The sequence below is a fragment of the Falco rusticolus genome, chromosome 15, assembly GCF_015220075.1.
Source record: "Falco rusticolus isolate bFalRus1 chromosome 15, bFalRus1.pri, whole genome shotgun sequence".
NCBI classification, from domain to species: Eukaryota; Metazoa; Chordata; class Aves; order Falconiformes; family Falconidae; genus Falco; species Falco rusticolus.
The window spans coordinates 5,050,219-5,067,578 of record NC_051201.1 but is presented as its reverse complement, the minus strand read 5'-3'; the positions used below and the strand labels follow the sequence as shown (position 1 = coordinate 5,067,578).

General features: G+C 41.0%; 1 protein-coding gene across 2 annotated transcripts in view; it reads left to right on the top strand.

Moving 5' to 3' along the window:
- Positions 1-4,953: 4,953 nt before the first annotated feature.
- Positions 4,954-17,360, top strand: part of CDH13 (cadherin 13) — a 505,317-nt gene continuing 492,910 nt past the window's right edge. For both annotated transcript variants that reach the window (XM_037408727.1, XM_037408725.1), the window contains exon 1: positions 4,954-5,089. In XM_037408727.1, the coding sequence (XP_037264624.1) occupies positions 5,045-5,089 (45 nt within the window). In that variant the 5' untranslated portion in view covers positions 4,954-5,044. The remainder of the gene's footprint in view (positions 5,090-17,360) is intronic.

Sequence of the window (17,360 nt, the reverse complement as noted above, 5' to 3'; positions counted from 1 at the left end):
AAGGGGATAGAAACAAACTTGTTTCCATGAAGCAGATGCTGTGGAGCACCCCACCCACCACATACCTAAGGCTCTTTTCACTCCTTCCCCAGATTAATTCAGATGAAGGTTGAGTTAAGGAACAGCTTGTTTCTGGTCCAAGTGAGGATTAGAAGATTAGATGCACAACACTGGAAGTTGTCACTCTAGAATGCTTTAAAATAGCTCAAATTTTAGAAATTGAACATACATTTTTTCTATGCTTAAAGGGCTCAGGAATGCAAACCCAAAACGTAATAGGGTTTTTTGCTTTATGAATTGAGGAAATGGCTCCTGTGGTCATGATAAACAGGGATGATTATTATTTGGAAAGAAGAGGGTGTGATAGTCTCTTAAGGGGTTTTCTAAAATGTAAGATTCCTGTTTGACTCACCAACTGTATTTAGTCCTCTTCTGACAATGAAGCACACTATTTCTTTTCACTGAAGTATCAGTTTGTTCTAGTTGCCTGTTAGCAAGTAAGAAAACAAAACCCATTTACTATCCTAGAGCTTGGTCTGGGATGTAGTGAAACAGCAGACAAAGCACCCGGCAGTCCCACAGGTTTTAGAGAAAGCTGCGCTAATGCCAAACTTTCTGTTGCCAGTAAGCCCCCAGTGTAAGAAATACCGGTAGGAGTTAGAGGTATTATGGAGGTACTGGGTTGGGTACATAATAAAAAGCCATGGGCTCACTTTCACACTGCAAAACTCTTCTTTTGGTGTTTTTGTAAATCTTTCTTAAAGAAACTTCAGCTGCACTAAGACTGAGAATCTACCTAAACTTGTTTTGGCAGAACTGCCAAGGAGAAAACCACAGTGCCTGGAAACAGGTTCCTTAACCCTTCATTAAATCAACTCCATTGCAGCCTTCTGAATCTCCATCCTCCAGAATAAAACACTGCTGCAGCCAGTTACTTCATTTCTTCCTGCTGGAGACCCTCAGGCAGGAAGAGGGGATTTCACTCTTCTACGGATTAGATATAGCTAGATACCAGCTCTAGCCAGGGACATTCACTACAACTTATTATCCTGAGGAAGTGCTGGTGGCTCTGCAGGCATAGCAGGAGGGTAACGTGCCAAACCTGATGGACCCAGCAAGTCAGGCTCACGTTCTTTTGTTCACTGGCTGTTTTTTGAGTGAACCCAGCAGGATTTCAGAAAGCCCTAACCAGTGTGTTTTTTCCTAATAAATACGCTGCAGTTAAACTTACTCTTTGGATTAGTTTGCTTGACTAAATTTCTGTTCTATTATGTATCTGGCCCATCTGCTTTGAAAGAAATTCAACTATACCTGTCCTTTAGGAGCAGATGCTAATCTGATGAAGATTGAGTGGTCTTGGATTCTATTTAAGCTCGCGTATTGGGGGTGTACCCTTTTTGTTCCTTCTGTCCTGGAGACATGCCACTCGAGTTTACACACCTCCAGTTGCTGCCCAGTGCTTAAACCTTTTACCAGGCTTGAAGGAGTCAGAAACTGCAGTGTGGTGTAGCAGCCAGGAATATATAGATTGCCAGTACTATGGCAGGGGAAATTAGTCCCTCTCTCTCGCATACAGCTTTCTTATGCGACTCACTTTAAAGTGAAATTAAACTTCCCTTGTTCTGATAGATTCATAGCTGCTAATCCTCAGCTTTTACAAAATAGTCAGGGCAAATCTTCCAAAGGTCAAAAGGCATTTCTGGCAGCATACAGTCACTCCTTCGTCTGCTAATGGGTCTATATCTGACAACACCTTATGTGTTGCAGGCAATTAATCCTGTTCGCATTAGCCTGAGCTCAGCATTGGCCTCTATTGCCACAGTATGTCATGGAGTGAGAGTGAGCTGAGTTGTCAAGTTGCTCAAGATTTTATAAGTGAAAATGATGGCATCTCACATCTAAAGACTGTGGAGCATGTTACATCCATCAGTTAGCGTAGGCTTGGATCCAGAAAAGGTCTCAGCAGGAGTTTTCTTTGCTCACAAATGGAGACCCCTCTCAGTCAGACCCCCCAACCTCACTACACATTCTACAACAGCGAGCAGCAGGCATGAGCACCACAGCTTGCCCTGAGAGGGAAGGCCTGAACCCTGCAGCCTCTCCTCTGACCATGCCCTAAACCCGAGGCTGTTATTTCTGTCACTCCACGGCCCCACAACTTCATGTTTCATTTGTGCGGCAAAATTGCTTCAAGGAAAAGATTAGAAAGCAACCATCCTCCTTCACCTCAAGCGTTCCTTGCCTCCTGGCTGGCTCCTCAGAGATGTTTTACAGAGTTCAAACTTCCTCCTATTACCTGCATCTGAGAAAGACTGAGGAACAAACTCTTAATTTCTAATTAATAACCTACCAGCTTTTCATTAATAATCTAATTAGCAGAGACGACTATGTTCCTGACGCCAGAAGATATGGCCCTGCTGGGAGCCTACCTGCCGTGGGCCAAACCCTGGCCCTGGGCCTCAGTACCTCAGTACCTCATGCGCAGCCGGATTTTACCTCACCTGAGCAGTGCTAAAAAGGCCGTTTCCCAAAGGCACCAGACCCTGTGTGGGTGAGCGCTGTCCTCATGCTTGTGCACCATGCTGCACCTGGCTGCAGCCTGTGACGGGTTAATGCCAGGTGCTCTTAATTACCCCTCTACAACTGGTTAATTACCCCATGGGGGTAAGTAGGAACAGCTGTGAGCAGAGGTGAGAAGGGCAGGTTGTATCGAGAACAATAGGCTGTGTGGGACTTGAGGTAAAGGTTAGTGAATTAGTTCTTTTTTTAAAAAAAATCTGCTCTTTTTCACTGTTATTAGAGGGTAGTTGCTGCTTGTGGAGGTGAGGGGCTGTGGTATGTGGCTCTTTTTGGTTGTGAGGGGCTGGAGGCCCATGGTGCCTGGCCCCTCGGTGGTGAGGGGGGAGGCTATGGTAGCAGCCCTGTGGGGAAGGTCTTAGGCTCCTTGTTCTTCTCTTTTTCTCCTTTGCAGGCTGGTGGTGTGGCCCCACAGCCATGCTTTGTCTTGTGCAGAAAGTAACTGCTCAAGTTGGCTGAAACCTCATGTTCCTGTGTTGTGTTATTGTAGAGTGAATCATCTACCCCATTACTTTTTTTTTTTTTTTAATGAGTCACTTTCCTGTAAAACAGGATGTAGATATGCCTTTGTTTCTTTCAGCCAACACCTACTTCTGCTTGGTCTGGTAACTCACTCAGTTATTTGGCCCCTGTTTGTGGAGTTTAAGAGGCTGTCCAAATCCCGGTGTTCCCATACAAAGGCTGTGGTATAGCTGGTACTGGTGTACACAGGTTATGCCCGAAGAAAACCCCACAGTCTTGTTTGTAAACTTCTTAGCTGTTTCTCTTGAGGCTGGGACTTACACTTGGTGGAAAGCTGGTAACCTGAAGGAGCAATGGAAAATGGTCACTCAGTTATTCTTAATCAAAAAAAGCTTGAAGTTGTCTTTTTTTGTTTTGTTTCTGTTTTATTTATTTTTTTCTCTGTCATACTGGCATTCTGCCTGGAAAAAAAAAAAAAGATGGAAAAGAAAGCAACCTACCTGCTTTTTTATGTCTAAGTGGTAAACATTTTATATATAGATATATAATATTCTATGTAGAGCCTTATAATTGCTACTGGTAGTTCCTGCTGAGTTTGGTTTGAATTCTGATCTATCTAGAGTATTAATTTATACTCATGTTTGATGAAAGTACTGGAGCAGAGTTGTTGCCACACATGAGGGGTTAGAGTTGGAAGGACACTGTTTTCCCTTGGTTTCAGTCCAGTGTGTAAGTAAAGGAAGGTGTGAGCTGTAGATCAGCAGCAGCTGGGGAAGCTATCATACAACACTATTCACAGCAGGAAGCTCCTGCTGATGCTGAAGAACTCAAAGTAATTGGTAGCTTCTTTGAATGCCTATCCCTTCCTATCTGCCTACCTGCCTTCCCCTCCCCATGTTTCTGCTCATCTCCACTGGTGCAGCAGCTACCTGTGGTGGGGAAGAGCAAAAAGTGGTGGCAGCTGGCTCTGCTGGATGAGCAAGTAAGGGAAAATCATCAGTTGTCAGAGCTGAGGCGGCCTTTGACCCTACTGAAAATGGGGGAAGGGTGCTGCTATGTAACTCTGGTGACTGCAAGAAGACAAGTCAAAAAAGGACTGGACTGCTGTGGTAATTGGAAGTGGCAAGAGAGGTGGAGCTGGAAATGCAGACAGAAGATTCATTCGTAATCTTTGGTCCATCTGCCTGGTTTTACTTGCTGGGTTACAACACAATCAATCCAGAGAAAGCAGGTTCCTGAGATATTAGGTCTTCTCTTTCAAGCAGGGAAAGTTTTTTGTAATTGAAGGGCATGCACCTTTGAAACTTTGCCCTAGATTCAAGTTCATTGAATCAAAAGCCAGTTCTGCCATTACCTGAGCAGTTAATAAAATCTATTGCCTTATGATGGATTTTTTTCTGCAGGCTGGAATGGATCTGTCTTCGTTGTGATTTGTGAGATTGAGGGGAAAACACAAAATATAATCTGTATTTCTGCTGCACTGAGAAATTTCACTGTGTTCTTCTTCTAAGGCTTGGAAGTAACTAAAACTGCAGTGGTCATTTTTTTGATTTATTGAAAACAAAGCATACCTTATTAACATTTTAATAAAGACAATCTCTTTGCAGCGGTGCTTAGAGTTGCTTTTATTTCTCTCTGTGCAATTCCATTCTCTAAAAGAGAAAATACTATTGAGATCTGTAAGGCATAATTCGTTAGACTGAAACTAAACACAAATACACCAAAGCAAAACCCTTTCTAAAGGTGCTGTGTTTGTGAGAGGTGCTTGCCCAATATGTGTGATGCAAAATGGGGATGCTTTGTGAAGAAATCATCCTTGTAAAGCCATTGGTTCTGGTCATCAGAGTCTATCCAATGCTTTAGTGATGATGCTGCTGATCTATTTGGGAAGTTGGCTGGCTCTCAAGGCAGAGTCTCTTCTCAAAGGCTGTTTCACAGTGAAAATATGCTCAGTGCAGCCGAGTGCATGAATGAAAAAGCCTCTGGTACCTTCTAGTCTGGCAAAATGCAGCACAAAACTCAACTTACTCTGTCCTTCCTGCTGTCCCAGGTAAGAAATGTGTGTGTTTTCCTTGCTTTCTTTCATCTTCATTCTCTTGTGCATTTGGATTTGAAAGTATTTGTGATTCAGGTCTGATTTTTGAGTAATTATGTTGCTTGAATTACTGTTGAAAGATGCAAGATCTCTGCTATAAGCCAGTTGCTAGGAATGTGGAATCTCCCAGTTCTTTGATTTACAATTACAACAAATTTGCTGTGTGATATATGGCATTTTTTTTCCTTCAGGAAGGGTGGTAGAGGGAATCTTTCAAGTGTCTCGGTTGCAGCTGCAGCAGCAATATTTTCTGTCGTATCAAATGCTGCAACTTTGATTTGCCTCTTTCCTCTGTGCCTTTTGCTGGGGAGCAGGCTTATAGCCGGTTATAGGCAGCTCACATTATTTATTGCTCTTTTTTTTTGGTAAAAAAAAAAGGGGGGGGGGGGGAATATGGAGGAAAAATAAAAACAGACCTTGCAAAAGGTTCCCTTCCCCATACTCTCTTGATAGATGTATAATACTCTGTTAGTGACTTGCTATGTAGCCTTTCTCTTATTAAATGTAATAGATCCCCCTCTGCCAGAAAGCTGAGGAAAAAACACCCAGCCTTAAAAACACGGAGCTGCTAAAGCCCTGCTGCTGCTGTCTGTCAGAGCAAGGGGACTCGCTGGGCTTTGACTTCTCAATACCTTCTGCTTGCTCTTTTTTCATCTTGCTGCTGTTACAGGGCTCACTTTTTGGAAGCTCTGGAAAGGTTTGAAAATCCTTTGTTATTGTCCAGTTTAAATGCCTCCTTCCTTCCTTTGTCTTAGCTCTGTAAACTCTTGCATTTAGTGACAGTGCACAGGATGCCGGTGCCACTGAGTAGAGAAAAAAGTTAATTTCTTTTTGACTTGTGATCAAGTGGTTTTGTTAACCCTTATGGGGTTGTGGTAGGTTTTAGAGTGTCAAACTAGTGCTTGGGACGGTGAGTTTGTGCACTTGTGTTTGTATAACTGTGATCTCGAGCAAGCATTTAGTCTGCTTTTTCTCCTTACCATCCTATTTTGAAAAATGGTGAGGGATTGCTGCTGGGAGAGCTTTATTGCTGAGAGGAGACACACCAAGAGTGTGTAAGTAGGAAGCAGCAGGGTGAACTAGATGCATGTATGCTGTGACCAAGGCTAGGATATTTGGGTCCTGGCTTAACCTGATAAGGAGTAAAAGTGTGAATGTGGGTGGCTGAAGTTATGGGATAGTGGGAGTCTCGGTGCCGGGGAACTCGTTTGAGCAAGCACATAGGCAGTTGGGTGGGTTCAGGATAACTATCCTGCTGCAGGGGGTGTAACAAATGAAAGCAGCTGCTTTGGGCCGTAGGTATGATGCTTGAATGCATTGGTGAACGATGAGTTTGAGGAGGCAGAGCAGTGTGTGCTGGTGATACGTGCGGAGTTTCTTGCAGGGCCTCCCTAACAGCTCAGGCTGAGGCTCTGGGGACTCAGTAGGAGGGCTGGTCAGTGGGCAGCTCCCCTGAGACTGCCTGAAACGAGTGGGCAAGCTGCTGTTCCTGGGGAGGGCTGAAGGGCTCTCAGGTGGGCTAGGATTACCTGAAGGGCTTCTGGGGAGGAGAAGTTGTCTAAGTGGGATGATATCCAGCCTGGGCAAGCAGCTGGGCTGGCAAAGCTTCCCAGGGAGGCAATGCTCAGGGAGCAGGGAGGCTGGGGGGAGAGGGCAAAGACAGCATAAAGGTAACTTTTGGATATACTGAGCTGGTCTTCCCTTACCTTGGGCTTGACCTGCCATCTAGACTGTGGTTTCCTTGGCTTTATTGGTGTTTTCAGCCCTTTTGTTGGCCATTTTCTCTAGTACACTACTGAGTTAATCAGCTTGAGTTTGGATCTTCTTTAGTGGTCCCTTGTAGGAAAAGCAGTAGGTGTGTGATGGAGGAGGATGGACTTCTGAGGCCTATTAAACCACATAGCTGGCATTTTCTTAAAACAACAGTATCTATGTAAAATCTGTCAAGTTGCAGAACACCTGATTCTGAAAACAGCTGCACTTCATTGGTAACTTTCAGTAATACTTCAGTGTTTCTCGCGTTGCTGAGCTGAGAGGAGTTCTAGTATACTGCAGGACTGAGCTTGTGGTGCTTTAAGGTTGCTTTGTATTTATGTGCTTAAACTGCACCCCACCCTCTTTAATAGCCTATGTAGCTTTATCTGACAATGTTTCCACCTGATGATTTAACACATCTCCAAGTTTACTTTATAGATCATGTCTAAGGTAACGAATTAGGCCATAACAAGGAAGTGTACATAATTCTGTCTTCAGGTATAGGGGCTTGAGTATTGGCAGATTAAAGCATGAACTCAAGATGATAACATGCTAGGGAAAGAAAAGGGAATAGCTGAAATGCTGTTTGGCTTTTCTCTTTGACACAACACATGCACAACTTTCATGTGACAGGAAAAGTAAACAGAAGAATGTGAGAAACAACATATTAAACATGCAGCCATCTGGCTGTGTAGTGGTTGTAACACATCTTGTGGGGTTTTTTTATGTCGTCTGTCTTCTTTTTTTCTTCCCTTAGCAGTAGCTATAATGCTTCATATAATACAGTGCTAGTGGAACCAGCAAAGCTCAATCTTGATAAAATGGTCTCTAAGCAATAGCAATCTAGTAATGCAATACTTTCTGTGGAAGTAGAAGATAGGAATAACTTCATTTCAAAGTAATGACAGTGGTTTACAGTGTAGAAAAAGTTTGAGGGAATTATGTTCATAAGAACATGAACTGAAAAAGGCTTTTTTGTTATTAAAAGATCTTTTCTAAAATTAGTAAATTTGTTTTTCTGTGTTCTTGGTCTGCATGTAATTCAACTGCATTTGTTAAATATATATAAAAGAAACAAACTTGCCCTTTGAGGCATGATGAGGATGGGGAATCACTTGTTCATTTCAACAAAGCATCCCATTGAGTAAGTTTGTAAAAATTGCAGTGAAGAGGTGGGAAATAAATGAAACTTTTTTGCAATGGCTTTGTCTATGCTGCTACTATTTGTCCTGTTTTCACCAAAAGGAAATCAACATTAGTTGGAGTAGCTGAGGAATGTGTTTCAAGTAATACTTTAATTCAGGATCACCTCTAAAACTACAAAATATAGCTATAATATACAGCTTTATTGATCTGAGGCTGACAATAAAAACTAGGTGTACTTCGGTAGCTTGTACAGTTCACTATACAGTGTATAGTAAGCAGTAAATACATAAATTTTTATATTTATCAGAATTTTTTTACGTTTTTTCTGAAGGTTATTTTTGAAGGCATATATACAAATATTTGTGTTAAAACAAAAGTTGTTCACAGGCTTGTGTTTATATGTTATGAATTTCATGCAGGCAGATGAATCAACATAAAGTAAAGCTTACAAGATAAAGAAAAAAGTATTTTCTGATAGCTTTAACAATAACTGTCCTGTTCCACTGGGTTGCAACTAAGTCAATTGGAGAAATGTATAGCTTTTACAAGCTTAGCATTACAGTGACCAGATTAATTTAGTCCTCAAACTCTTATGCATAGCCCATTCTGCTGCATTCTTAAGCTTTTATTTTTTTTCAAATTTCTCCAGAAGAGGGCTCCATGCACAGCTTGAAAGTCAGCACCCATGTATTAAAAGCAAAAGAAATTTATCAGCTTCATGAAAAAAGAAAAATCTTGTTCACACAGTCAGTTATAATGCTAAAGATGATGCTCAAATTCTGAATAAGCATTTACCTGTTGTATCATGTTGCTATAGGTCTTATTTTGTTTAAGATTGCTTATTATTTGAGAGTTCTAGAGGAAAAGTTCTGTATCTCTTGTGCTATATCTGAGTTGTAAAAAATACTTTAAAAATGTTAGAGAAACTCAATTGCTAATTATTATGTACAATTATTTGTACCGATAGGCATTTTGTGAGCTGACTGACACTCCTGACAGTTACAGGCTATCATTTTTGGTTATGCAGTCAAAAAGATCTTCCACTTGCGTACCTCACTTAAAAGATGGTGTCTCTCCAAACACAGAGCCATTCCAGCAGTCACGCTGTGCTATTTGTCAAAGTATCGCTTTGGAGGGAAGATTGGCCCCTGGTAATTAGTATGATTTTAGGCAACAGCTTCAACCTTTTAAAGTTATTCTTAACAGAACCAGACCACCCCCCTTACTGCTAAATAAGGGGGATTTGTCTCAATGGAAGAGAGAAAACTGCTTGTGAAAATGCTTCTGGGGTTATGGCATTACAACTAAACACATTGTTGTGTACCACTTAAGAAAGTCTGTCTTTCAATTTAAAATGTAGCTTGGGTAGTATGTTGGGACCTGGTTTCTGTTTCTGATGATCAAAGATTGAAAAAGGTTATTTTAGCACATGTAATATTTTTGTGCCATGATCCGTTGGGGTTATTGACTTGATCCTTAGTGACTTGTCAGCTAGGCAACAAGTATTTCAAAAAGGTATCTCGATAGGCCAGTGCAACAGGAATTATTAGAACTTTGCAGATAGTAACAGTGGTGCCCCTTCAAGAAAATGTGAAGTTCTGCCTTTTGCCTTCTTCCTTCCTGTTCGCTGTTAGATCGGTAGGCTTTTCCCATCCTATTAATCCTTAAGGGCAAGCCAGAAACAAAGCTGTTAGTGTTAGACTCTTTCTGCACTCACTACTAGAGTCACATCTTCAGCTGCTGGGTTGTACCAATGTGCTGTGTGTCAGGATTTTGGCCTCACATTTCAGAGTTCCTATGCCAGTGTAAACCTTTTGGGAGGAAGGGGGGCTTCATCTGGGACTCGAGGCAGGAACGTGAGGTTAGTGGTTTTTTTGTTTTGTGGATATAATTTCTTCATTCCATCTTTGTCAGGTACACATACTAAATTCACTTTTTTTATGTATCACTAGTATTCTAACCAGCAAAGCTTCATCTGTGCAGGAAAAAAGACAAATATACCGTGTCCACCGGGAGGAGAAACAGAATGAGAGGGATTTATCATCCTTAGTTTGCTAAGTGGGCTATAGCTCTTCCCAGTTAACTCTGGATGATACTAGTGGGTTCTTGATCATGTCCATATGGTTGCATTGTGCCCTACCCTAATCACCAGATGGATGGGACCAGCCCATATGGGAGACTATTTTTCTGTCACTTCATGTGTCCTGCAGCTAGCACAATGTTAGTATATACAAATCAGTAGGGTATTAAATGCCAAACAGGAGTGAAAAACAAGACTTGATTTATTAACCACTGTTTCATTATTCAAAGGTATTGGAAATTTGCCCTCTGCTTTTACTTTGGGTTCTGATGCAGACTGTATTCCCTGTCAAATGGAAGAATCTAACTCTGACAGCCTTACTGTTTTGTATGAAGGGAACTCTTTGCACTACTAAGTTATCCAATATTCTGCTGTTTTACACCATTAACATTCTTGGCTAAAGAAAAAAGAAGGAATTGAAGATTTGGTTTGATGGAGCTGGTTAAAACAGCTTTAACAGACTAAAATAAATACGAGCTATTAAAAGTGGGGTGAATCTTTTCAGCACATGGCAGTTATCGGTATCTCCAACCACTTGGAAAAGTTGATTAAGGTGTTTAAATAACTTCTCATATCTATGAATGTCCATGTCTGGGTGTCTAATTTGGTATCTTTATGGGCCTTGGTTTTAGGAAGCTGAACATCTGCCTTCAAGCTTTTGACATGACTCAAAATTGGGCACCCATATGCAGCTTTTAGAAATGATCAAGTTTTTATTGCTTAAGGTTTTTCAGGCTCCATTTGTTGAAGGTTCTATTCCCCAAATTACCATTTGAAAAAAAAAATAAAATCCAAACCTAATAATAGCTATCTATTTCGGTCTAAACTCTTTCTCCTGCTGTGAACAACTGATGTTTAATTCCTTATTACTAATGTCAATGTATATATTTCTGAAAGCTAATATTTAATTCCCAAGAATTTTGCAGTCTGGTATGTAATGAAGAGCAAATAATTCTTGTGTGTATGATGGCTATGTTAATAGGAGTACAGACAGAAAGTGGATTTCTGAAAGTTTGAAGAAGTTCTTGGCAAATGAGCAATTGTGACAGATGGACCTTGTGGTAGTAGTGTAACAAGGACTCAAAATGCTGAATACCATGGGTTCTAGGCCATTAAGCTGTCAAGTATTGTTAATATGGCTGTATGCAGAGAAATATGTATACGTACAGCTTGAATTTAGGATAAGAGATGTTCACTTGCAAATACCTATACCTGTAAGCTTTTCATAGCTATCACTACTTGTGTGCTGAAGCCTACTGGCCCCTTTTTCTCCCCTAAGTTATGTTAAGTGTGAGTGCTCCTCACTTGCCCCAGGACAAAGTTGGCAAGCTTGACTGGAAACACAGCTGTGGGAGTACTGATTCTATACGTTAAATGGGTGTCTGCCACATGGACAGCAATACATCTGTGCACAGGTAGAAAGAGGAAGAATAATGTCTCATACTGCTTCAAATCAGTCCACAAAACTGTTAGCATATTGAGTTTTGTTTGAATTGCTATGGAACAAAAAACATGTTACAACATACCATGCTGATAATTGGATCTTCTACTTTATAGACACTTAATCTATTTCTTTTCATTGTCTTGGCATAACTTGAAACTGCAAGAAGGATCTCTGTGCAAACTGTCTCTAAAGAAGAGTCTTGGAGTCAAATATAAGGGACTTTGAACCCATAAGAGTAAAAGAAAAGCTGTCAGCTTTCCATGGAGTCAGTCACTGGATAAAAGGAGAAATTCTACCTGGATCCACTAGGTAGGGAGCTATCCCAGCATGTGCTATTTGGGAGGCTGGTCCATAGCTTGTATAGACATACAAGGATGGAGGCGGGGAGAAATCATGTGAAGTTGCCCCTTCTCCAGCCTATTATAGTTATCTTGATGTAAGATGGTATTTGAAGTGTCTGTTATGTTTTAACTTTGAGCCAACTCTTGGTAACTGCTTGGGAACAGAGTTAAAAACTGGGAACAGTGTTCCCAGATCTTGCATTTTCCCATAGACAAACTTCTGGCTTTGAGTTCCCCTGTTGCCGAATAAAGTGTACTTTATAAGTTTCTCTGCAGACAGCCCTCTCTTTGCCCTGAGGAATCATGTTTTATCAGACAACAAACAGCTATATCAAAATGTGAGAGCTGAGCATAATGCTGTGCTATAGTTGACAAAGCAGGAAACCCAGAGCATCTGGTACTTTGCTTTCTAAATGAAAGGAGATGGAATTAGCCATTAGAATTGGATGGGAATTTCCTTCCCTTTTAAACCTGTTGTTTCAGAGCTCTATCAGAGGAAGCTGAGCAAGTCCAACTGGGCTATGTAGCAGGAATGGATATCTCGGCTGCAGGTTTGAGCTGTTCAGTACAGTTATCTAACTAGCTAAATTAAAAGGTGTTCAGTTTGACCTTCTCCCAAGAAAAGATAACTGGTCTTGCAAGTGCCAGAAAGTCATGGGTATTATCTACTATCCTTATTCAGGTGAAATGCAAAATGAATATCTACAGGTAAAGATAAATGAGAATGAAATTAAAATAGCACAATTCATAAAAATTGGTTTTGATTTCTGGGCACTTGTATTAGTTTGCTACCTGAAGATTGTATCATAGGTGTCAAGCTAAGTGGTTTTATTCTCTTCCAAAATGTCTTTTGTGTTCATAATCCATGACTTGATTGAGCTATCTGGACTCTGAGCTCTGTAAGTCTTGATTTATGAATATTGATAATCCATCAGTTTACTTATACACAACTCTGACCTGAACACTGAAGTATTTAGGCCCCTATTTGATCACCTTTCCTTAATATGTGGTAATTTCGTTGCAGGAGATAATGTTCAGTGGGATAAGGGTGGTCATTAAAGCCTAACAGTAATGGGATGTACACCTTTTTGCACCCACTTAAACTACTGTTCAGGAATTTTGCTTCTATTTTTGGAATTTTTTTCCTTCTGATACTTTCAATTAAAAAAAAAATCTCACTTAAAAATTGTAAAGAATGCAATCTCCAGTTTTAAATGCCCTCAATAATTCTCCCCAGTTGTTGCATCTATGCAGTTTGGTTATCAATGCAGAAATGTGGTGCTCTGTGTAGTGAGGGTATTGATTATTGCAGTCTGACAAAAAATCAACTCTTCAGATGATGATTTTGGATACAACATGTTACCAGGAAATAAGGTAAGGATGCTGGGAATAAATGCTGAAACTTCTGTATCTTGTGGAAATGACTTCTGGTTTCGCACATCTCTCAAACTTAGTTTTCTGAGTTTGCAACAGCAAAACTGTTGCTCACAGTAATGTGGGAGCAGGTCTCCAGCAGACAGGGATTGATTGCGTTGCCCTGCTTTGCATTATCTAGGTGAAGGATGGTTAGTATCAATGCCGTGTGCATTTCTACTGTGTACGTATTGGGAGGCTTACGTGGCTTCTATCACTATTATATCTGAGCACCCTGCAAATGGTAATGAATTTATCCTTGCTACCCTAAAATAAGTGCTGAGTTACGACAGGAACATTATTCTGAAATGGGAGACAGCCTCCAACATCTGCCTGTTTCAATGACTTTCATTCTGTTATCTTAGTTGAGTAATGATGTAGGCTGCTGTCACTTTTGCTGCTGGTGTTGATTCAGTAGTGACAGTTCATCGTACTATAGAAAGATTAATTCTGATTGGAGGGAGCCCAGAATAAATATAGTCTTTAGGCCAATCAGAAATTGGTGTATGTAGTACTATTTTAATAATGCTTTTCAACTTTCAAGAATATAATTAGTTATGATTTGCCAAAGAACTGCCTATCTCTATACAGCTAGTATTTTGCATATAACAGAAACTAAGAAGAGAAAATGTTTAGCTGGTAACTGCACAGAGTTCTTCTAGGCATAAGGAAGATGGAGCGTACTTGCTTATAACGGGTGTTTGTCTGATGGCTGCTGGTAAAGTGATCAGTGGGAGCAGAGGAGGATGAGGCTGGCGGTGCTATATATACTCACAACATCTGAGACCAAAACAATTTGGGATAGAAGACGGAGGCAGATAATAAGCAACAAACTATGCTTCCATTACTTGGGTAGGGGGGAGGTGCTGGATTCCACTGCAATGTGAGACATAGTCTCAATGGAAGAATATTTCCTCCTACTGCCTGTTTTCAGATAAAGGTTCCCATATTCCCGCCTTTCCTCAGATGGGAGGAGGCAGAGCTACCGAATGCTTGGGCTCCTCATGGAGGGTGAGCTGCATGGTCATCGTTGTTCCCCTCCTATGCCTACCTTCCAGAGGTGTGCTGGTGCTGTCCTAAAGTGCCATTCTTAGTGAGACGCATGTAAATGTTTGAATTCCTTGAGGGGACTATTACATGTGGATGGAACATTTGTTACAAGCCTGAAACACGTGGCTCTGTGGGCTTGTATGGATTATTGAAAGCTAACCTCTGACTCCGCGGAACAGCTGCCTCTTCCTGTATGGTTATGTCCTCCTGAAATGAGGATTCAATCTTCTTACAGTTGCCTACCAGGAATGCAATTTTCAAAGCTTTTGTTCCCTCATGAGTCAGGCACACAAGCACAGAACCTGTTTCTTGCTGTGCATGGGAGTTAAATGTTGATTATGGGTAGCCGAAGGAGTTTGGCTAAAATAGAAACAGACTTGCTTGACTGCTATAAACTCGTGTTGAACCTGAACAAAATAATTTTTCCAACTTGTTCCTGACTGATTTCTGCATGCTCAGTCTGTGGAGTTTAGCTGGGATATAAAGGAAGCAAAAGCAATCACGCACAGCATGAGTGGTTCTCCTTGCCTTACCTCCAGGCTGACTGGAGGCATCAGCATTCCTGTAATTTCCTTCTTCAAATTACTTTTTGTCTGTTCCACTTCATCTGTTCAAAAAAATTTGAATAGTCTGAGTGCTCCTAGTTTTTCTACTCAAACTTTCTTCCAGAACTTCTAGTGTTGGGAGAAAGGATGAATGCTTTTTGCTAATATTAACTTACTTTAGATGGTCTTCAACAGGCCCTTTTGGAAACTCCATCCCTGTTATTGGTGCTTATAGAGGTTTTTCTTTTGTGATAGATGACAAGGTGATGGGGATTTTTCTTGCAGCATGAGGAAAACCAGACACACTTAACCAGGACCTATGTCAAATGCTAAAGGAAAGTGACTCCTTATTTTCACTGGGAATCTGCAGATTGCCTGGAGTTAGTGCAGTGTTTAATAGTCGCTTACTGTATTAGCTGAATTAGTTACAATTTGTTGCATTCTTAGGTCTGGCCTGGATCTCGTGCATTTCTTGGTATATTCATATTGCCCTACTCCTTTCTGCCTCAGTCCCTCACAGCAGTCTAGTTCTATCTGTGCGCATGGAAAAGATAATTTAATTTAGCTACCCCGTTAATGGTTTTAAATTGGTGATCTCTTAGAGTCTAAAGTACTGGGATAGTTGTTTGATAATAAATATGCCAACATAGCTGCTGAATTTCTTGTCTGTTTCTTTGGCTTACTGAGGAATACAAGAAAGAAGATCAAACCTAACCATGCAAAAATGGAAGGGGAAACCCCCCCCCTGTATTCAAACCTGTAACATCTTGCAGCTTTTAGGATTTAGAAAGCAGCCTTTTGTATTTGCAATAGAGTTAACAGGTGTATATAGGAATGGAGTGCAGCATCTAGTCTGATCCCGCTTGATTTCCATATCTTCATTTACATGCAGCCTTAACTGATAGTTTAGGCTGACACCCATATCCAGAGTTCTTGTTCCTATCTGGATCTGAAGTTGGCATCTGGAAACAGCAGTACTTTAATCTGTTCTACGCACATTTCTGTGTGTCAGCATGTTGGTTTAAGAGAGGCAGGAAAGTTAATCCTTTGTAAAACTGTATCTGTTTCCAGCATTCATTAGCTGTCCAGCCACAGAACTCTTCTCTTCTACATTATATGTCTTGGTGGGACTTATTTGTTATCATTACTTTACGTCTTCATGGGCAATATTTATCCCTGTCTGCTGCTTTGATATTGCTGTGTTTGTGATCATTAAATCCATTCTACTGATGCTTTGAGGAAACTTGTTACTGAACAGCTGAAATAGAGGAAGGTATCTCCTAGGTTTTAAGTCACTAGTTGTCTGGGGAGGGAATAAAAAAGGAGAGAACTGACTGGATATAGGGTGTGAGGCCAAACCAGCTTCGTTGCAGGAGAGCACGTTGCAATTTATTTTGGAACTGTTGGCTTGTCACTACTTTAACTGTCTGAAACTGTTTTATGCATATCAAAAGGTGGTTTCCCACATGTCCTCAGTGTAACACAAGCATACTTTTTAGCTGCCTACTGGTGGAAGTGAGTATATCCCAGAGAAAATGGAAAGGAAAATGAAATCCCAGACAACCTGGGAGGAGAGGAGAATTCTGGCTTTCTAGCAATACATAAGAATCAAGCTAGATACTAGGAAAAGCTGGGCAATGTCTTGCTGAAATGAGTATTGTGGGGCAGCTGTTATGAGACATAGATGCTCCAAAGCTTTGTCATATATTATGATAACCCTTTCCCTACCACTTTTGTTAATATATGGTTTCATAGATGTATCCCCTTTCTCGTATTCACTGACATCCCTTAGAGGCCAGCTGAAAAGCAGATATTAAAGGGAAAAGAACTTCAGACACATTTGCAAACTAGCTGTTAGTCTTCTGTAGGTCCTTCCATGTCTAAAGTAGAAACAACCCTCCCCTGACAATGGAGTGTACCATTTTGTACAATGGATCTCCTTCTGACACTGTTTTTCTGGGGTGTTTGCACCACTTGTGATTCAGCTGGCAGTGCCTGAGTTTAAGCGCTGATAAAGAGAACACAGTGGAGTGCAAATACGTTTGACCTTTCAAAACCTTGAGAAGAAAACAAAAATAGGGAAATAGTTACTTTGCAGTTTTTCCTTGCACATGTGTAATGACTGCCAGCAAACTAGCATTCTTGTTTCTGCTTTGGGAGCCTGGGTAGCACAGAGGCTTCTGGGCCTGAGATCCACTGTTTTATATCTGCTTTTCTCAGGACAGCATCTGTGCATTGGCCTGATGCTGGAGTAAAGGTGCAAGTAAATTTAGATTATTTTTTTCAAGTTCATATGTTGGCCTGTAGTTCAGGTCTGCTGCATCCCAAAATCTTTACTGTTTGATAAGCTGTGCTTGTATAATTGGCATGCTGGTCTTGGTTCACTTGCCTGATGGTCAGGAGTTTTTCAAGTGTGAAGTATTGCTGCAGCTGTCACTTTAAATCAGTAGGT